The sequence below is a fragment of the Meleagris gallopavo genome, chromosome 5, assembly GCF_000146605.3.
Source record: "Meleagris gallopavo isolate NT-WF06-2002-E0010 breed Aviagen turkey brand Nicholas breeding stock chromosome 5, Turkey_5.1, whole genome shotgun sequence".
Lineage (NCBI taxonomy): Eukaryota > Metazoa > Chordata > Aves > Galliformes > Phasianidae > Meleagris > Meleagris gallopavo.
In genome coordinates this window covers 9591635-9613377 of record NC_015015.2, presented here as the reverse complement: position 1 = coordinate 9613377, position 21743 = coordinate 9591635, and the positions used below count along the sequence as shown (strand labels likewise).

Below are 21743 nucleotides of genomic sequence, written 5' to 3'. Positions count from 1 at the left end.
CATTTCGCTTTCACGTTACTTAAAAGTGGAAGAGGGAGTTTTGCAATGTTTTCCATGCTTTTTCTTTTTAATGAAAAGCAAAAGAACTTATAAATCTTTTCCTTCCATCCTTTTTCCTTTTTGTTGATTTTTATTTTTCGAATGAGAACAAATCACATTTTTGTTCTAGCTGAAAAACGAAATGTTTCAGCAAGTAATTTCACAAGGCTAAGTGGTGAGCGCTGCGGATACTTACCACAGTCCTGGAGCTGCAGCGTATAAATAACAGCCTGGCTGTGTAACAGGCCTTCTTGACAGAAGCACTGGGTTTTTCATCCGCAGTGGGCAGCATGCTGGCAAGCTTGTATGGCTGTTGGTGGCTGGCTTTTTAGCTGCACTGGCTGAGCAGTTGGGGTTTGTAAAGAACAACTAAGACAACCTAAACATACTGCTTTTTAACCGAGGGTGCAATAATACAGAGATATGTAGCATTTTAAGCTTAAATTGTCAATCCTTGATGCCTAAAATTACTTGTGTAAGGAGGTGGCCTTACTGTAAGAGGTGCTCAGCACCAGCAGCTCTCAGGATGTTTTGTAGGGCTGGTGAGCACCTAGGCTACAAATAGCAGGAAACTCACCTAGCTACTAAAATGCAGATTTAGGAGCCTAAGAAAAATACTGGATTTGCTCTTCTAAAATATTTCCTTTTCTCAATGCTAAAAATAATGTAAAAAATGAAGACAATTCTAAAGCTAAACATATCCTTAGTTGCTGCACCTGCTATCAGGTTTTTGTCAGCTTTCCGAAGGAGCAAGCAGCTAGATGCTGTCTAGTAATATTTGAGACCTCTGCCCTAGGTAGCATTTGCAGTAAATGGGGCCCCTAGGGGATTTTTCATTTTGAGGAGTCGCCTGAAGAAGGAAAGATCTGTCAGGGCAACAAGGTACTTCACGAGGCCTTCAGATCCCCCTGCTCATTCTCAGTGGGTTGCATCTCTTCCAGGGCTGAGCAGAGAACAGGGGAGCCACCATTTTGTTTCAAGAAATTCATCAATATGTGACAAGCCTCCCATGTCCATGTCACTGCTGCTCTGTGGAAGTCATTTGCTTCAGAACTTCCTACAGATGCTTCGTGAGGATTGAGAGTGTGCCAGTGACATAAGGTTGCCAGCCCTTGCGCTTAGAATACTCTCCAGGTATCACTAACGGCAGAATCTGCCCCAGTCCTTCCCCAGCAGGCTCTGCTGGTCAGCATCTGTTCTTCCTGCCCTGCTACCTCTGGGTAGCCATCCTGTCACAAGATTCAGCTCCCACAAGAGCCCTAGCACAGCCCAGGTGACTCTTCCAGGACCCTTCGCCTGAGGGGTGCCCAGAAACAACAGAGGAGCCAGGTTCTCTCCATCTCCCTTCTCTTTTTCTTTCTGCTCTAGGTTAGTGAATAAGGCACAACATCTGCACAGTACCTTACAAGAGAAATTGCAGCCTCCCCTGCAGCACTGCCTGTGTTTCTCTTACTATTCCTTTATTGAACCATTCATCTTCTCCAATGCCCTTTCTAACAAAGAGCATTTGCAGATGCAAAAAAAATGTATTCACCTTGCATTCATTTCACATCAGTGATGTACTTCTCAAGTGGTTTTCAGTGTGGATTGCTTTGGCGGCAGTTCAAACTGCCCCATCAGGAATGCCAGGAAGGTGATGGGCTCTCATCGTCCTAAAGCAGTGCTGCCAGCATTTCCTCATGATAAGACAGCCAGAAAGGATATAGCCAAGGGAATAAACCACTTCTGCCTCAGGTCACTCTCAGCTGTTTTAATGGTGAGCTATCTCTTCCCAGTTGTAAAGCCCTGTAAAACTCTAAAATGCTCAGTTGGTAGTATGTGTAGGAGAACAACTACTACTGAAAATAAGAGATGCACTTGATATCAGATTTCCCACATACAGCATGAGAGGAAAGTACTCCATGGATGAAATTTGGAGATTCTTCATGCCAGTCTGTTACTATAAGTTCAGTCAGCTCTGACTTGAGGCCCTTTATGTCTCCCATGTTTCTTTCTCCTACCACCAGGCCTTCCAGCTCTGTGCACCTCGCACTTGTGCGTAGGGAAGGTTATTGAAGAGAAGCTGGTGCTTCCATGTGTGCCAGTGCTGCATTAAGTGAAATAATCATGAGCAGGGAGTTGAGGATTGCAGGAGCATAGCACAGAGGCCCTCATTCCCCAGCTGATGTCATTTACGAGCAGGTTTTTTTTTTTTTAGTATAATTTCTAGTTGATCTTTTGGGATATGGCCAGTCTGTCCCATTGACCTCAGTTCCTGATCTTTTACACTGACAAACGGTGTAACTAGTAAGTCTTCTTATCCAAGTACCTTCTGGGTTTATTTTAGATCAGGAGATATTTATGTCTCGCATTGGTTTGAACCCTCCTTGTGGCAAGGAGAAAACATGTCAGATCTTCTTCTGGCTGTCTTCTGCGAAATCCATAGGGATGGAAAGATTTCAGAGCTGTCCGTATGACTTTGGATGTATCTGTCCATGGCACTGGGTAGAGTATTACTGAAGCTTGACGAAGACAAGAAATCTTGGCTTCTTGCTGTAATGTTCCCTTGGTCCAATGAAGTTCCTTTTCCCTGGGGACACGTGCCTGCAGGTGCTGCAGATGGATGGATCCTTAGCCTGCAAGGAGTTCTACCTGTAAGTGCTATTTCTGTGTTCGGGGCCACCAAATGAGAATGCCCTGCTGGCCCTTCTAGTGATGTTCCACATTTGAATTTCTTTTCCAACAGGAAAACAATCCTGTTTTAGGAATTTTATCTTAATTTTCTGATGTTATTAAAATCTTCCTGAGGTTAGAGAAATTTCATCTCGTGAAAGAGGAAAGAAAGGTTGGGATAAAGTGGTCCGTGGAGATAGATCTGAAAGGTGGCTCCTCTTCTTGACATTTCCTCTTGTGCAGCAGAATTTTTAATTTAAAATGTTTTTCCTTCTAAAATTCAGCAGTCTGTAGTGTCAGGTTGCAGCATTTCCCACCTTTGCGCTGGCAGGGAGCCTGAATCAATCAGGAGAAAAGGTGGATTGGAAGTTGGGCTCAAACAAAGAGTAAAGGTCTTCACAGCAGGACATACATCTATCTAAGACTTTCATTTCAGATATGTTTTTCATAGAGCAAAATTAATTAGACAGAGACAAAAAGAAACATTAAAATGCCTACAATTCACACATATATTACATGTTGTAAAATCCATTATTCTACATTCCACATCGAGGGATAAAAAGAAAATATTGTTGTCAATTATAAAATGCTAAAGATAGCTCTATACTTTTTAAATGAACAATGATAAAAGCCTTGAAAAATTCCCTTTGATGTGAATGGAGTCTTCAGCATTTTGAAATACAATAAGATGGATTAATTGCTACTCATTAGGCAGCAAGTTGGGACAGCTTTGAATGCGCATTCTCTTCTTGGCATTAGCTATTGCCTGGCTGAAATAGCCAGCTTTTGTATTTACTCCTGTCTTCTCTAATAATAAGCAAATTGGAGATCAGGGCTAGAAACACTGAAGTGCTCTCTATCTTTTGTCCAGAACAATTGTATATTTTCGCGATTTGTTTATCCTTTTTGAGCTATAGCTAATTATTGCAAAGGTTATTTGAATCAATACAAGATCTGAGCAGAATTAACATCTGCAAAATTGCTTATTAGGATAGTATTTTATGCTAGTGTTACTGTACTATCCATTTTGTTGCATATTGTTTCTTATGTCATATTTTTTTCCTTACAAAAGTTTTGTATTTTAAATATTCGTGCAGGTTTTAGGCTTTCTTGAATTAATACTGTGTTCTGTTGTGCTTAATTTTCTTCATGCTGTCTTAGTTTTTTTTTGTTTGTTTGTTTGTTTGTTTGTTTTTCCTAAAGTCATAGACATAGACATAGACAACATGGTATGCAAAGCCCCATTTATCATTCTAGGATAACAGGTTTTTGGGTTTTTTTCTCTTGCTGTAGAACTGATTGATTGAATTGTTCTGCTGTTTATGTTGGATTAAAAGAAAGTTGAGCACAGATCCCTTTGTGCTTGTCACGTAGAACACTTGTTTCACGTGGGGCTTTTACGGATTTTAAGAATTATAATTGAATGATACTGGGGTGTTATTATCTAATTTAACTATGTCTTTTGCATTCCAAAACTAATGGGTGAAAAGTAAAATTCAAGGGCCTGATTCATTAAAAGTTGCATAGTCTCCTTTCATTAGGTTCTTAGAGCTTACCCTTTCCTAACACAAGGTGTTTGCAGCTGCAGCCCAGAGCAGTCAGCTAAAACAAGAAGCAGATCCTGTTCTCCATTATGGTGATGGTGTTTTAGGGATTTGGTGAAACTACTCCAGATTTTCATTGATTGCGCCCTAAATCCACCTCAATAACATCTCCAATTACCTACTTTTAATAAGACAGGAAGCAGTAGTGAAAGGGTGCAGCCTGTTACTACAGCGTCATTCCTAGGCTTCTGCAATCCCATCGGAGCCCATAAATTAAGTAGGGTCAAGCCAGGGCAGGGCCAGATGGGACCTATCCAAGGAATACCTTAAGCTCTGGTGGGATTTAGTGATTCGGTGGGAGATACTGTCTCCCTGCAGCTCCTGATGAACCTCACCACAGTACTCTGCAGCACTCTGGGACAGACTTTCATTTTATGTACATCAGTGCAAACCTCCTTGACCAGAAGGATTTATTCCAGCTTTACACAGTGGCACACGTGAGTAAAACCAAGCCCTTCTGTCTTGGACAAGATAGGAAATCCAAGTCTTAACTCTTTGTGGTCATTAAAAATCCCACAACGTTACTGTTTAGAGTAGGGGTGTTAACCCATTTGTCCTGGCCAAATTCCAACTGGGGTAATTACTGTAATCTGTCTGTTTAAATTACTCTTGCAGTTTTAATTGGACATATTACTTCTCTTGCCGCCTAAACTGTGATGTAATACCATTGTGTGTTATTAATCAGTTATCAAGTTTCATCCCAGAAGCAGCACATTGCAGTGATAGGTGGAAAGAGTCATTCCCTGCTGGTTGCAGGCACTCTCTGCTGCAGTACAAAAAAAGCCCAGTCTATTTGTTTTTTAAAGTCGTAGGCAAACTGATATTTCAGTTCAAATAAGCAGCTTCAAAATGTGGCTTTTCTATTTCTTTTTGAAGCCTGTGTAATACATGTGCAGCCCACCACCTGGAGCTGGAAGTGCTTTGTGCTAGTAGAATTCAAGATCTCTTAGCATTTGCTTTTGATTCTGAATTTGATTTCTCCCATATTTTGATGTAAGTTACGTTTGCTTTTAGTTAAAATGGTCTACTGACCATCATGGGTTCCTAAACCTCCAAAAGGTGAAACTTCCCATTGATGGATGTTGGCTGAGTGTCTTGATGCTCAGCAGGGCTGGCAGATGTGTCGCCATGGGGAAGTTTTGTGGAGTCCATGAAACTCCCCAAGATGAGTCCTCCTGCAAGGGATGTGTGCTGAGCTAGTACACCTCTCCATTTTGCTTTTTCTCCATCCTTCTAACATGTAATCAGAGGACTGAAAAGTGGCCACCACCAAATGCAGCAATTACTACAAGAAAGGCATGAAAGAACCTGTAGTAAGAGGTCTCGTGCCAGAGCACCCCTCACACCTTCCTGCACTGTCAGGGGCAGTCAGGGTTGGGCTCAGGTGAGATGGCTGTGGTTAGAAGGGAAAGCTGCAAGTTGGTGAGGTGGCCAAGTTTAGGTAGCACACAACAACAGAACAGAAGCTGCCCTGCAGATATCACATGAGCTGTGGCATGGAGATCCTGAGGGTTAGACAGGTCAGAAGGCAGCATGCTGGCCTGCCACAGGTGTGAGGGTGCTGGCTACAGCCCCTCCCCTGCCCCTCTGCTGCCAAGGGCTCTTTTCCTCTCCCAGCTCAGGGAGATGAGTGCAGCAGATGGAGATGAGTGCAGCATATCCCTTGCACCTCTCCTCTGTTGCACGTGGGGACCTGCTGTAAATTACCCCCAGAGCGTTGCTGGGTTTTTAGTTTGTTATTTTTATTTCCTTTTAATGAATCAGTCCCTTGGTTAAAGTAACATGTTTGTTTAAACCTGGTATTTAATGTTGAGCAAAATGCTCTTCCTTTGTCTCTTAGTATTTTGTTCATATTTTGCTGAAAATCTGCTATTCTACACAAGCATTTTAATAAACTGTTTGTTGTTGTATCCAGGTAACAAGTATGGTAAGTATTCTAACTAAACCAAGTATTATGTACCTTAGCTGTGCTTGGCAGAATTTTTGGCTAGCTTTTCCTGTACTCTCAGCCTGTGCTGTTTCTGAAGGAGCTATTCAAAGGAAGGACTGCTCACCTATCATACGGCTCCATATGAGCTTTAGAGGGAGCATATGTGCAAAGCTGTATACTGTATATAAGAGCATGCGTCTCTTGTCAGCATGCGTGCTACTTTGCTTGTAAAGTAAAACCTGAAAGCCAACAACATCCTTGCCTAATATTGCTTGTGTTCTTTCATCCTAAGTCACGTACCTAAATGTTAGCACATATTAATACAGTATCTCCAGACAGGGAACCCCACCATTCCAGATAGCAGCAGTCTGTTGGTTACCTTTATTACCTGACCTAAAATACCCTGCTGCATTAAGAGATGTTCCTTTTCTGTTCTGTGATCATACCTGATGGGTAGCATCTAGGACTCCAAATTTAACACAAGTAATCAGTAACTCTTTTCCTAAACTTGTTCCTGTTTGCTTGAAAACAGCAGAAATGTTATGGCTGTCTGTTTTCTTTGGGATCACTGTCGGCTAGTGATGCACTATAACTGGGAGTTTAAATTGTATTTTGGTATTAATTGGATTTTGGTGGTCCAGTTTTTAAAATACTTGTTGTAAGACAGACTCTGAGCTGGCTCCTAAACATGTAAACACAAATAAAATCTGTCGTCATTTACAGTCGGTCGCAGTTCTGTGTTCTCATTTTGCAGTATAATGCTAAAGGCAAATTTCTCTTAGATCTAAATGATAGAGCTCAGATCTCAGCGATCCCTCTCTGGCAAGCAGAGCCTTAGCAGCAGACTGACTTACTCCGTCCTGACTTAAAACCAGCAGAATCTACCCAGATAAATAGGTGGGCAGCAGTTTGCTCTCCCCAAGCTTCTTGCGTGTTGGCAGAGCAGACTGTGAGAATCCAGGTCTACCATGCATGTCTGAGAAGAGGTTTTGCCTTCAGGTAGTCTGAGTGTTAGCCTTCGTGCTGTTTTTTTTTTCCTGCATGGTTTGCTATTTTTGCATTTTCTGTGTGGCTTTTTAAGTTTTGAGTTATGTGCTTGTAGCTGCAATTATTTAACATCATTTGTTGTGCCAAATGTTTTAAGACTCCATGTAATTGTCATATTAAAGGATCAGACAGCAAAGGACAAAGCACTCCAGCACATGGCAGCCATGTCATCAGCTCAGATAGTCTCAGCTACTGCTATTCACAACAAGCTGGGCCTGCCAGGAATTCCCCGTCCTACATTTCCTGGGGCACCTGGGGTAAGTTGTTAGCTGAGTCCCGAAAATCCCTGTATTCTCTAATGCTGTTCAGTAGAAATCTAAGGCTGAGTGAATGGATTAATGCTTTCACTTGTCTTTGCAAAAGGAATCATGCTTGTTCAGAAGTATCCCAAATCTTTCAACAGGGAAAACAAATGTGGGTCTGTTTTTTCTTCTTTCAGTTTTGGCCTGGCATGATTCAAACGGGGCAGCCTGGATCCTCGCAAGAGTAAGTCTGAAAATTTGAGTATGTTTCTATCTGCAGTGTGGGGTGCTTTGCTGCCACAGGATATCAGTCCTGCAATAATTTGCACATTTTTCAAAAAGAAGGAAAAGTGGTTATAGGGTAGAGACTTGCAGTGATGTCATCTTGTATTTGAAAAGTTGCAAGAGATCGCATCCCTCATCAGCCATGGGGAATGCAATCCCTTATCTCTGCAGTGGCTCTGGAGCAACATCTCCCAGCCTTATTTTTCATCTTCTCCCTGCCTCATTTTCTTGAGGTCCATGGGAATCTTTGTGCCCCCAGTACTTTGATGTCCTCTGGATTTATTGGGATGCCTGTGCAAAGCATCTGCATCTGCTGGGATGGTTGCAGCAGGCAGGACAGGAGCATGGACAAGCTCCTCACTTTAGCACCTTGGGTGTACGTAGTTCTCGTGCTTCTCTCTCTTGCTGTTGCCTCTTTATGGTTGTTACATATGCTATGTAGGGGTCAAATACATTTGTGAGTAAAGATCATTAACTGCGTGTATGACTCTAATGGAATTTACTGTTGATGGCATGGTGTATGATTTTTTTGTAACTATTTATTCCAGTGTAAAGCCATTCGTTCAGCAGGCCTATCCTATACAGCCATCAGTCACAGCTCCCATTTCAGGTAACTTTTGTTTCTTGTCTCCATTAAAAAGAGTTGGATTGTGTCCTGACACGGACAGAGCTACTACTCCATTTCTATAGACCCCAGCAACCAAACCAAACACCAGTTCCTAACAAATACCAGTGTCCTGATACTTGTTACGAGGGAGAATCGGCGAGTTTGGGAGTTTTGTGTTTGATTTTACATTTTAGATAGCAAGTTTCACATATGTGAGGAGTTGCTGTGATACATGATTTCTAGCCAGTGCAATGCAATGCAAAACGCATTGTAAAAAATGAATAGTAGGATGCATGTTTGTATTTTAGTAGCTATAATATTAAGCCTCCATTTATTTTTAATTAAGGCTAAAAACTGTTCAGAAACCATTTGTGTTTAGCCTTAGGTATAAGTCTATGTGTCTGTTATTGGTAACTCTTCTCCCCCTGAAGCTTCAGCTCTACCTGATACCCCTTTGTTAGGTGCTTAATGCTTACTCTGACACTCTGACTTCATTGCTTATATTGGTGATGCCCTTTCCATGGCTTCCTCCATTCTCCTTTTCCCAAGTTGGTTTCACACCTAACACCAGGAAAGATAATTATTTCTTTACAGGTGACAACTAACTTTACACTTCCCCTGCCAGATTACACCACGCTTCTGACTCTCAGCTGCAGTTTTTTGACTCCCTCATACTCTGTTGTTTCTAACTTCCTGCTATACAATACTTGTCACTGTCAGATACTTTGAATCTTCTTTTATCTTTTGTTCTCTTTCAGAATGGGATTATTAATATTTCTAAATCAGTCAGAATTCATGCATTTGCTTCATTAGAGTTCCTGTTCACATCTAACCAGTCGTTGTAATTCCCTGTTTCACACAAGCCTCAAACCCTCTTTGTGTAAATTTGAGGATTGGATCCAGCTCCCAAATTCACTAAGACATATGGACACAAACTTTCTGTAACCTCTCTCTGGTTCCTTAACCCTGTACAGGTTTATCCTGGTTTTCTAACCTTACTTGTGCGGATCAGCTTCTGCCCTCCATTTGCAGCCTTTCTCTTCTTCCTTTACTGTTTTGTTTCCTTCTCATCTAATTTTCCACAGTGAGGAGCAGGAGATAGCATTTATTCATTCTCTTGAGGTGAATTAGAGATGGTGGCTAACATCCCTTCTCTCTCTAGAGCATGTCATTCCGTCTTTATTATCAATTTAAAACTTTCTTTTTAGAGTATGATTCAGCTCTCTACAGTAATTATTTATTATTATCTGTAATATAATGATGCCTAAAAGCTCCAAAAGAAGGCAAGGACCCAATGTGCAAATACACTGTAAGAAACAGTCCCTGCCTTGGAAAGTGTATACACTAAATAGGAGAGAGGAATTGAGAGTGACAGAAGAAATAGGCAGAAAGAGAGGTGGTTTACTTGTAACGTGTGGCACATTAGGAGCCAGAAATGGAGGCCAGTTCTCCTAACAACTTGAGGCAGTAATACCTCCTTGGAGCCCTGCTGCTTGTTTCCAGGCAAGAGTCAGCTGTAAGTCTGTTTGAGGTCTGTGTGAAATCTCTGTAAATCTCTAAAATCCAGTATATAATTTAAGCAAAAATTCGACAGAGAGTTACAACCTCAAGCAAACAGTGGAGCCAACCTTTTATTCGTACCATTTTTAACTTGTTGGGTTGGGACCTCTTTTTCTACTGTTTCTCTGTGTTGTCCTTATTTTCATTCATTATTTGTTAAAATTAATATAAATGACCAAGGAGCTACCTGGGTGATTCCTGGTTATATTTAATTCAGAAAATATAAACTGAGGAATGATCAACTTCTTGATGAAAATGGTTCCTTTGCTTTAGGATTTGAGCCTACGTCAGCTCCAGCTCCGTCAGTCCCTGCGTGGCAGGGCCGATCGATTGGTACGACCAAGCTCAGGCTGGTGGAGTTTTCAGCTTTCCTTGAACAGCAGAGGGATCCTGAATCAGTAAGTGTTGCCCTCACGTCCACTTAGCTTTGGCTTTCCTCAGTTCCTTCCCACTCGGAGCGTGCTTTCTAGGGCTAAACCTGGGGGAATAGACTCCTGGTATTGCTGTGTTCACTACTGCTCAATGTAATATTCCTTTCGTGGTGGTGCCACATAATCCTTTCTTGCCCTCTTTCTCTGTTTGCTCAAGAGAGAGGCCTGTCTGAGAGCAGGCATAGTTCACTGTGCCTTGCTGTTAACCTACTTTAGCAGCTGTACCAAATTGCATCATGTTTTTGGCAGCAGTTCAGTGCCTAACTACAAGTTACAATTTAATCTATTTCCTGGCAGAAACAAAATCAAGGACTTGTATAGAAATTATGCATGGCCCTTTACAAAACTGATGTTAGCGTCATCCTCTGGGTGTTTTTGGGATAGTTCCTTTGAGTTCAAGCCTTCCTAGCATACAGCATTTGTCTGCATTGCTTCTTTTTTTCTTTTTTTGAGATTACATTTCTAAATGCGTGGCCATTGGGTCTTGCTTGATTTCGTGCCTTAGGATCCAGTCTGAGGTTTTGGTTTTTTTTTTCATTTGGGCTTCTTTTTTTGTTTTGTTTTTTGAGAAAGGTTTTGGTTTATAAGTCTTTATACTGCACCTGCAAGGGTAGTTTATGGGGTTGGCTGTAGTATTTTATTTACGCCAGTTAACCATGAACCTTGATATTAATCATTATATATTTACCACAGGCATTTGTGAGTAGCCTAGCATGGTTTCTACTGTGTCACAAAAAAAATCAAAAGAGCTTCTTTCAGCTCGAGCCTGAGAATTTTTATTGAGATAATTTCTGAAAAGCAAATACTGTCATGAATGGGTGATATAGTCAGATCATTCTTGTTCAGATGCCTGGTAAAATACAGTAGCTTGGAGCGGAGAGAAGTTATCGCTTGCTCTTTGTAATTAAGTACTGGAAACCATAGCTTTTATGGGCTCTGTCCAGAGGTGTTATCCAGGGAGTGTTTACCCTGCATAATGGAGACTGGAGACATAGCCCAGAAACCTTACAACAAAGGAATGCTCCTGGCAGAGAAACACCCCAACGGAAATATGCCATATCTCAGCTATTCATACACTAAATATGTGGCAGTGTGGAGGGCTGCTGAGCGTTCCGTTTGGCCAAGCTCAGTTAATGCTGAGGAAGGCGGTGTCTGCCAGCAGGTACTGTTGGCTCGGTTCTTGCTGGATGGGTTGCTGCTGCACAGCTTCACTGAGACTGGTTGCACTGCCACCTGGAGCAACCAGGGCCCAGCACATGCTGTCAGGCAGTCCAGGCCCTGTGGGCTGCACAGGGCAGGCTGCAGCCGCAATCACCCTGAATCTCAGTATGCCCCGGGCTGAGCCACAGCTGGAACAACTCTGCCCAAGTGCTGTACTCAGCCAGGCAGGGTTTGTATTTTTGATGCAGGGAAGGCAGCACCCAGGTTTCCCTTTGGGCAGCCCAACCAAACACCTGTGGCTGGGTGCTGAACAGTGTGCCCTACTGATTCCTGATCCCTGCTGCACCCAGGCTGCTCTGAATGGGGATACTGCGCATGTGCCTGGAGGTGTTGGCAGCCAAGCAGCGTGCGGCATGACTGCACTGCATGTGAGTGAATGGCAACTTGGCGCACCCTGAGTTACATTTCTGCCAGAGCCTGCGGCAGTGCTTCTGGGCTGCAGGAGGTTCTGCGCTTAGGGTGCACTGGGGCTCTCAGTTTTCCTATAGGTGTAGGCTGTGGGAAGGCAGTGCATAAGGGGTGGGGGCCTGAAACACAGTTAGTCAACATAGCCTCATAGCTGCTATGAAGCCTTTTTTAGAGTAATCTCATGTTATTTGGAATTCCAGAGGTGCAGAGAGGCCCACTGGTGCTTGTCCCAGCTTGCATGCATAACTACTGCAGAGCACATTTGGTAAATGCAGGAGGGGTAGGAGAGAAGCAGAAGCATGGAAGTATCCAGACTTGTTTTTAAAGACTCAGAATCACATGCTATAACATTGCAAAAATACGACACAAAGACAATTCTATTGTCTTTCATGGATAAATTCCAGTGTGGATCATTTTCTATCTCTGCTCTGCATGTGCTGCAAGGTGCGGTGGGCATGCAGCAGATGCTGCCTGGCTGCTATCCTTGGCTGCTGGTCACCCTGTGCTGCACTCTGCCATCATCGTATAGCTCCAGTTAAGTATTCTTTTGATCAAATAAATTTCTAACGTTTTGTTGGGAAAAAAAGGAAAAAAGGAAAAAAAATGACAGTTCCTCCTTCCTTCATCTGAAAACCTGGTCAGAATGCTTGGTAGTGGTGAGGACAAAAATAGACCTATTCCTCCTTAAAATGTGACCTTGGGCCAGGGCTTGGTGACCCTGGGAGGCCTCTTGCATCCTGTGTTTCTGTATAGCAGTTACAGATTCAGATGTTTGCCCATGCTGACTCCCAACGACTTCAATGGGGCTGTGCATGGACATAAAAGGTCCACCCACTGAGAATTCATCGCAGGAGTGGGGCATTAAGCATTTCTGGGGTTCTTCCAATGTCAATTGGTGCTTGGAAGTACAAAAGCCCCTTGATGTCTGGCAGTTACGTTAATTCCAGTGGGCATTCTCATGGGTCAGAAATGTGCTCCAGAGAGCCCTGTCACTTGTTGGGGGCTGCTGACTTCCTTCCTTTGCCTAGCCAAAAAATTGCTCCATTACAAAAGAATAAAATATAGGGAGAAAACAATAAACATCCCTTGCTGTAATTCTGCATGGCAGAGGATCATTTGGAAGGGTGTAAGATGGTACAGTTGCAAAATCTTGGAATACTGACTCTGTGGCTAAGGATGGGTAAAATTACTCCTCCTCTAACATGAAAATCAATTCAGTTTATAAATGTCAAGCTGTATTTCCCTTTTGTGGCATTTTATGCTCAATCACAATTCTTAAATAGTGCTTAGCAGCTGCCCTGGTACATCCAAGCACTCGTTCCTTGTTGCCAGCCCTATGTAAGTATTCTCTCCAGGGTTGACAAATTCATGCAACCTTGCTTTCAGGGCAGGTTTTATTTAAGGGAAACATTCTATTTTTACTGTAGTGGTTCTGTGAAATTTCAAGACAAATGCCTACACCGAATATGCCCACGTGCCCCAAAAATACAAACTGTGTATACAAACAAAGGGCTGGTATACAGATAGAGAGAGCATTCAGAGACTCCAACACTGAAAGGGAAATAATTCCAATTTCTCCTAAGTTCATTCATACCTACTTCCAAACCAGGAAAATACCGTACCACCTCCTAGAATAAAGTCCTTCTTCTCTCTGCCTCTTCAAGCATTCTCACTGCTGCATGCATTTCAGGCAGCTGTCTTAGGCCTGGAAGGAACACGGCTGCTGGGCCTTTTCAGCATTAACACACCCGTCCAAACCATCAGATGGTGGTAGGTCCAAATTTCTTCAAAACGTATTATGAAAAGTGATGAAGAAATAAAGTATTCTTTATGTTTTCATTCAGGTTTTATTGTTGTTGTAAAGGGGCTTTGTGAGCCCGGAGAGAAATGTTCCTGAGAAACAGAAAGTGAAAGCAGTTGCAAAAGGGCCATAAAAAACAGCCCACCATCATTAGCCAGATGCAGTAAAATTCACCAAAGTTAATCAAACCACCTAAGTGATGAAAAATCAATGAGGTCCTTTCAAAAGAAACTCTCTATCTTTGAACTATATCTGTCGTTAAAGGCATTGTTTGTCCTTTCTTTATTTCCCATAAAGTGTATGGAAAGCGGCTCGGCATTTTGGCCATAAGGAAGTCTCTGATTAGCATTGTTGTGAAAGGAAGAGGAAGCAAAGCCACGCTTGGACGCATACTGTGGAGTGGCAGATTCAGAATTTTGGGTTTGAATCTAAAATCCGTCCAAGTTTAAAAATGGAAGAGATGGAAGGGTCATTCCTTATGTGGTGCTGAGCAGCACGTGTTCATCTCCATAAAATGTTTGTTCTCGGGTGTCATGTCATTATGTACTCATGTGCTCCTTTTTTTCCTCCTTCATTCGGTATAGATGCAGCGGCCCTTCTTTGATAAGCCGCTATTCAGCAGTTTGTTTTATTCTGTTGTTGAAATGCATGGGCCCCATGCCCTGCTTGCTGAGCAGAATCTAAACTCTCCTCCAGAGAGAATTAATAATTTCTCCCATCTGTATTTCACAAATGTATCAGTGCAGTCATCTCTGAGATGGAGGGGCACTCTTGCTGACATCTGACAAACCAAGAACTTCAGGTGCAAAACACTGAATGGGCCTCTGATTTTGAGGGTCCACTTTGTTTTGTTATGAGCCTGATTTTTCAAATACTTAGCATTATTGAGAGCTTCCTATATTCAGGCATAATTTTCCCATCTGAGCTCTCAGCACTTGTGGAATTGGGACCGTGGGGTCTCGGATCAGGCAGGCTAGAATGGAAGGCTGCATTGCAGTGCTGCAGGAAAGCAGATGAGTTGAGTACCTTGCCTCGCCAGCAAGTCCTGGCTGCACACTGGGACTCCTGTGGCAGTGCATGGGAAGTGCTGGGCAGCAGTACTGTGTCAGGCTGGAGGCTGTGCTGCCTCCCCAGCAGGGTTCTGCCCTGCTCAGCTCTTGCCTCCCTATTTCTGCAACTAGAAAGCTGTCTAAGAACTTCTCTTAGGGCACATTCCTGATTGAATCCTGAACAGAGACAGGCAGGAGGCTGATGGGTGAAGGTCCTAAAAAAATGAGGGAGACTGTGTATTGTGTAATAACACATAACCACAGGATGGTGGTGAAAGTGTTAAAATCCCTAACAACAGGACTTGATGAAGTCTCTGATTATAGAATGAGAGCATTATAAATACAAGTCCCAGACTGCTTCAGTGGAAGACAGCAGCAGTGGCAACAAAATATCCGCTTACCAGTGTTTTGTTAGAAATAAGAACTGTTGGCAGAGCGAGTGACTTTCTTACATCAGCAGGAAATTAAAGAGCATCAGATGTACAAGATAGAGCGTGGCAGCAGCACTGTGCAGGGCAGGCTGCAGGTGACAGCAATGCATTGACTGCTTTCTAATCAGTCTGCACTGTCTGGCCCCCTCCTTCAGTAGTGCAGTGCTATGCAGGCCACAGGCTCTGAGGCAGGGCAGACCAGGACCGATGCGCGGGGTCCAGCACTTGTGAAGCACTGGTGCCTCTTGTTTCAGCCCCAGTGAGCGAGCTGCTGCCCTTAGGCTGTGTCCTGCTGCCCACAGAACTTCTGTTTCACAGACAGGGATGGCTATTGCCTTGGTGTGTAAGAGCAGAACTAGGGAGGAGATGTTACAGATTACACGCACTGGCAGATAGAACAGGTGGAGGTGATTCGTCTTTGTTCTCCAGCTAAATGCACACATCCTCTGCCATTGGCAATTTGTCTCAGTTCTTTTAAATTCCTAAGTGGATTATAATTTTTCTCGTGGTATTATTTGACAACAGTCATATTTCATGGCTTTACTGCATTCTTTGGATACTTGGAATTTTTTAAGGAAGGGAGCTCAGTAAGAGGCGGCCATCTTCAGGGCATGTTGTGTAATGCAGATGCTGCAAAGTAACTGCAAACATTCTTTGTGCATTTTTATGGAGTTTTTATCCTTGGAAAACACAGGATCTGACCTATGGTAATTGACAGCAGCTGAAGTACACTGCTGGATGCAGACCCTTCCAGTGCTGTGGCACGAGCAAATTCCTCCATACATAATGTGCCTCAGTGACTGGAATACACAGTCTTAGGCAACAGTGGATTCTGATGATAGTGAGGATGTTTCTAAGCTTTTCAGACTTAATGGGCTTGAAAATGTAGGCATGCAGCTTAGCCTCTTTGCTTCTATTTACACGTAAATTCCCACCCTGAAGTATGTATGAAAACTACAGGGATCATTTCAGTACCCATTTGCCCTGCTCCTAATACAATATTGTTCATTAGTTTGTAGAAATGTGCCACATTTAATTAGGTTAGTAATGAGAGTACTTAGTATAGGAATTGCAGAAACAGAAGGAGAAAATAATCACACATTGCAATGTCAAAATAAACATTTCTGTCCTAGGAATATTGTCAGGTGATGTCATACCATCTGTCCCACTGTACCCGCTCAGAAATGTTGCTGCAGCAGCATCTGGTACTTTGGCAAGCTCAGCAGACAACTGTGGTAGCTTTACAGCTGCCTTCAGCTCTGCTTTTGTATTTAAACAGCATAAAGACTTCTTGAACCGCTCCATGTTCCTGTACAGGATTTCTTTTACTGAAGTTTAGATACTGAGCAAGTTTTACTATGCCAGCCCTTATTCTGAACGAGAGAGAACAGAGGTGCACATCACCAGGGAGTGCCCTTCTTGGCAGATTAAGAGTTTTGCAGGGAAGGGGGAATGTTTTGGCTTTGTTTCTCACGGAGGGCTGAAGTACTCACCTCCCTCAGGGAAGTGCTTGCCCTGTTCCTTGGTCAAGCTGGGCATCCATCAGCAGCCATGTTAGGTGACTTATCCCACACCATTTTGCTGCATTTTGCTCCTGCTAGCCTGGAAGAGCAACAGGAGCGTGCTTCTGGAGCCCTCCGTGGCTTCCTGCCAGCTCCTGGGGCATGGGGCACCATGGCCTTTTGCTTTGGTGTCCTATGCAAAGCTTTTGATCAAAGTAGGGAGCAAAAAACCATCCAGTCTGACATTCAGTCACAGTGCTGCCAGTGTAATGTGTGTCAAAAAATAGAAATTGGAAATGTGGTTCCTTCTCATATTAGTTTGCTTTTTTTTTGTTCTATTTTTTTCCAAGCTCAAGTGTTTCCTAAGTTCACTTTGTCTACTACTGAGTGAAGTAAAATGCTACCTCTGACTGCAGACACCACTGTGATAACCTCTCATGTTTACCAACCAGATCAATGATTTCCTGGGTCCTTGTGTAAATGATCATCTCGTGAGCCAGACCAGGGCATGCTCCCTCCTGCACACACACACTCAGCTTCCATCCATGTGTTTATTTCTCTGCCATATGTGTTTTTATGGTAGAAACAGCTTATTCAGACCAGCTCTGTCCCTCTGGGATACACTGGGCAAGTTCTCTGTGCGCAAGGGAAACTGGGATGGCATTATTTTGAGAGAAACCTATAAGGAAAATCTATGCAAGTGGTGCTCATTTGTCTGATACATTGAGCTCAAGACTTGCATACAGACACCTTTGCGTGCTGTTACACTTTCCATTTTTTCTTTTACAAAATGGACCACCTGACTCTTTAAAAAGTATAGACTTTACATCATCTTTGGCCACAAACAGGAGTGAGTGTTCCCTGATTCTAAATTCAGATTACACTGTGCTAGAAGGTTGTCAAATACATTACAATTTCCTAAGTACAGAAATGTTGCTGGTCCATTTCCTTGTCCCCAGAGCCTTAGACATCTGCTAGGGAAAGCCCCTCTCACACTGAAGGAAGGCTGTGAGAGGATGTCCAGTTAATTGAGATTTGTCATTTCAATTTGTTCATTCAGCAGATATGTTGTAAACAAAATAGCTTAAATGAGATCTGCTTTGGGGTTTTAAATATTTTATTTGTGCTTACCAGTTGGGAATTGCCCCTTATATACAGCATCTGTTGGATGTGACAGTTTTCTAGTGTGTTCATTGACAGCATATCAGTTTTCCTTTAATTGAGTTAGAAAAATCTTTTATGACCCTCATAGTTAAAAAACACGCTTAATCACTGCTCTGCAGCTCACTGCTCTGCTTGCATGATGTTGAAAGCACCCAGAAGACCACATTGGTCTGAGTGAGAGCTGTCTTGGGCACCCCTGGCCTGAGGAGTTCCCCCAGCCAGGGCAGGGGCTGTGGAGGTGGGCAGTGAAATGCAGCGAGGTGAGGTTAAGAAATGGGGAAGTGGAAGCAGAACGCATTTTGGCATAGAGAGTGGTCAGTGGCACTCACTCACTAGAGCGCCCTAGGTGAAGGTTGGCTCCTTTAGTACTTAGGTCAAAACATTGGAGGGCATATGGCGAGGTCTGCTCGCAAAGTAGCAGCAATACTGAGTGGCTGGCCTTCTCATGACTGTCATCCTAAGGTTTAAAGAAACTCCTTTCTGTCTTTCTTAAGTGCTGTTAGCATATGCTATAGGTCGAGGCTTGCTATTGTTTTGTTTTTTTAAATAGACAAATAAGAAGTGTGTAGGTGCAGGCTTTTGGGATACCAGCAGAAATCTGGGCTTGGAGGATGTGGGACACGAAAAAGCATGGCTCAAAGCAGCAGAAAGAAGCTTTCCTCCAGCACATATTCATCTGCAGTCGGCTCTTTAGCGCCTTGCTGCCATTCTTCAGTGTAAATTACTCCCTTGAAGATGGCCATTTTTGGTGGTGTGCAGAAAGTCCATGGGGTTTTGAAGTTGACCCTTGCTCACTAGGGGCTACATTACAATCACTGAAGTTTTTCATGGAAATCGTACTGCAGAAAATCATAGTCCCAGGAGTAACATGCGAGTCATTGAATCCATCAAAGCACGCTTCCCGCTGCAGGAACACATGCAGACCTGTGTCTTAATAAACCTCTGTTCTTTTTGTTCAGCACTGATTTTCCTGTTTCTTTCTTGCAGTACAATAAACACCTCTTCGTACACATTGGACACGCAAACCATTCTTACAGCGACCCGTTGCTTGAATCGGTGGACATTCGTCAGATTTATGACAAATTTCCTGAAAAGAAGGGTGGTCTAAAGGAGCTGTTTGGGAAGGGGCCCCAAAATGCTTTCTTCCTCGTAAAATTCTGGGTGAGTAAGACATGACATTGAGAGTCTTTCTTGGCAATGTGGCCTGTGTTTAGTGCTTAGCTTTGGGGTGCTTGTGGAAATGTCTTCTCTTGTCTAAAAGCATAGATAAGCTGTGTATCCTTCTGGTAGGGTGCTGTCCCAGAGCCACGCTTGCTGGCAGCTCCACAAGTCTGTGTCGAAGATGACATGCAGGGGCAGATACATGCCTCAGCTGTGCTTGACACAGCTGCTGAGCAGGAGCAAGCAGGTAATGGAGCACTTGTTTGTAAATGGGGAACTGCCATCTAGTGGTCTGAGAACACCAGGGAAGCAGCAAATAGAGACTGCTTTTACTGTTTCTGATGTAGAACTCTTGTCAAATGCACATAATACAAGGATCAGCCCGCACTTAGCAAGTAGGACCAAGAAGGACTTGGATCAAGAGTGCTTTGGGCTGATTATGAGCTTGTGAGAGTTTCAGGGGTTTTTTTAGAAGGTTTTTTGATTGCTGTACGTCTTTGTACGTCTGCTTTTCCCTTGCTTGCTTGTTAGTGAGCTGTGGGACGCTGCTCCAACAATCTGCTCATTGCAATCAGGAGTGAAAGCAGAATTTGAATGGCAAGCTGAGATGTTGGAAAATATCTACTTTTAGTAAATGTCACTAATTTACCAGGTCTAATTTGTTGCATTTGCAAAACCCCATGGTGATAATGCTAAAGATTCATCTGAAAGGATCACCAAATCTCAAGAGTAGAGACCTTATTTATGCTTACACTTCTTTTTGCACCAATTTGTTGTTTGTGATAGGCTCCTCTTCATACCAGAATTTCTTTTTTTAAGCCTCAGTGAAAGAGGCACATTCAGGGACTAATCACAAGTGGAGAGATTGTGCTGACATTAGAAAAGGTTGATATGGAACCACTGCTTATGGTATTGGTCTTTCTCCGTTGAAGTTTGTCTATGTGATCTGAAATACTCCCCAATCTGTACCCAAGATTTCAGCTATTGCCAAAAGTATGGGAACTGAGAATGAGGGAGACTCTTCTCTCAAATCTGGGTGCAGAAGAGATAAATCACTGAGTAGGAGCGGTGCTGCACCACAGAGAATTGCATCAAGAAATTTATGGAGCTTAAAACTAGAAATGGGAACTACAGACTGAGTGTTTGAGGGCTGGCTGAGCAAAGAGTCCAGAAACAGGTAGCAGCAGAGAACTGGAAGCTGAAATACACCAGAAACCAGGAACCTGCAAAAGGCAGGTAAGAGCATAGAGTCAAAAAGGGATAAGGAGTGGGAAGTGGGAGCATTTGTGGTAAGGAGTCTGTGGGGGAATGTAGGATGACAGCACACAGCAGAGATACCGGTGTGAGAGTTGTGAGCAGAACAAGCATAAGGATGAAAGAAATACGGCTGCAGAGAAACAGCAGTTGGAATTATGGTCTATAACCACTAAGTTCATTTCCTTGCAAAATTGGGGCTTGAACTGAGGCCCATCATCTCACCAAACCGCTTTGCTTAATAAAATACTTGCGAAACCCACTGGCACAATGAACCTCACCCCACTTGCCTGTTCTCATTTGCGTGAGAACAACCAGCCTGATCTAGCTGTGGATGTCCTATCATTACAGGGCAGTTGGACTAGAGGGCCTTCAGAGGTTTCTTTCAACTCAATTGATTCTATGATTGTAAGCCTTAAACTACATTGGACATGGAAGCAGCAGAAATTGGAGCTGGATTCATTGATGTGCAGTATTTTCTGTTGCTTCTCCATGTGGAAATTGATTTTCAGGAGTCTGAATGCTCAAAGATGTATCTAAAACCAGCGCAGAGCTTTCTTGTATCATTAAGGTCAGTGTTGTACTCATGACGTAGAAGTTTAGTGTACCAGCTTTCTATGCTTGATCTCCTACAAGCATTGCTCAGCTTTAACCCTCTTACCTCAGTTTCACAGCATCATAATGATGCCATCCCTTCACCTCAGGTCATCATTAAGAAATCAAACTCACTGGCATCTATTTGAAAAAAATATATATATATACCATTAGGAGAATTTTAATAATTCTAAGTTCAGTTTTGAGTAGTGTGCGAGAGGCAGGGACTTGGGCACACTGAATAATGAAAATAATGAGAAATATTGTATAGCTGCTCAGTGGGTGAGCGTGCAGTCATGTAAGTAAAGGCTCCATGATGCAGTTCAGCAGTAAGGATGTGTGAGAAACTTCAATTCAGCATTTCCTAACCTTACAGTGTCTTCCAACTTCATGATCTTTTAATACAATTTTGTGTAATGTAATGGTTAAAAAACGCACAGTGCTAACCATCTTGCTGAGTTATATATTAAAAATGTGATGGGAATACCTTCCTAAGCCATGGCCTTAAAATAGGCCAGTGGATTTTCTTTCTTGTTGGGTGTGCAAAGGCAGAGGGAGGGTGCCAGGGGCAGCATTCGGGTATAGCAAGCCTGATGATGAATACTGCTCTAGGAATAGACTTCACACCAGTGCCGCCACAGCTAGAAATATATATATATATAGGAAAAATAGAAGATGGCTGTGGTGAGTCATGAGTTAGATCCTAAACTGTCAACTCACTGTCTTTTACTTAATTTCTTTCATGCCAATGGGACATTTTT

The 21743-nt window shown here is 42.9% G+C and overlaps 1 protein-coding gene across 1 annotated transcript; it reads left to right on the top strand.

Annotated features, from left to right (window-relative positions):
* The first annotated feature begins 2251 nt into the window (after window positions 1-2251).
* TEAD1 (TEA domain transcription factor 1) lies at window positions 2252-21743 on the top strand. Its single transcript, XM_010710960.3, has 6 exons — window positions 2252-6222; window positions 7395-7529; window positions 7712-7758; window positions 8348-8409; window positions 10240-10364; window positions 18961-21743. The coding sequence occupies exons 1-6, from the start codon at window positions 6220-6222 to the stop codon at window positions 19147-19149; spliced, it is 561 nt and encodes a 186-aa protein (XP_010709262.1). The 5' UTR covers window positions 2252-6219; the 3' UTR covers window positions 19150-21743.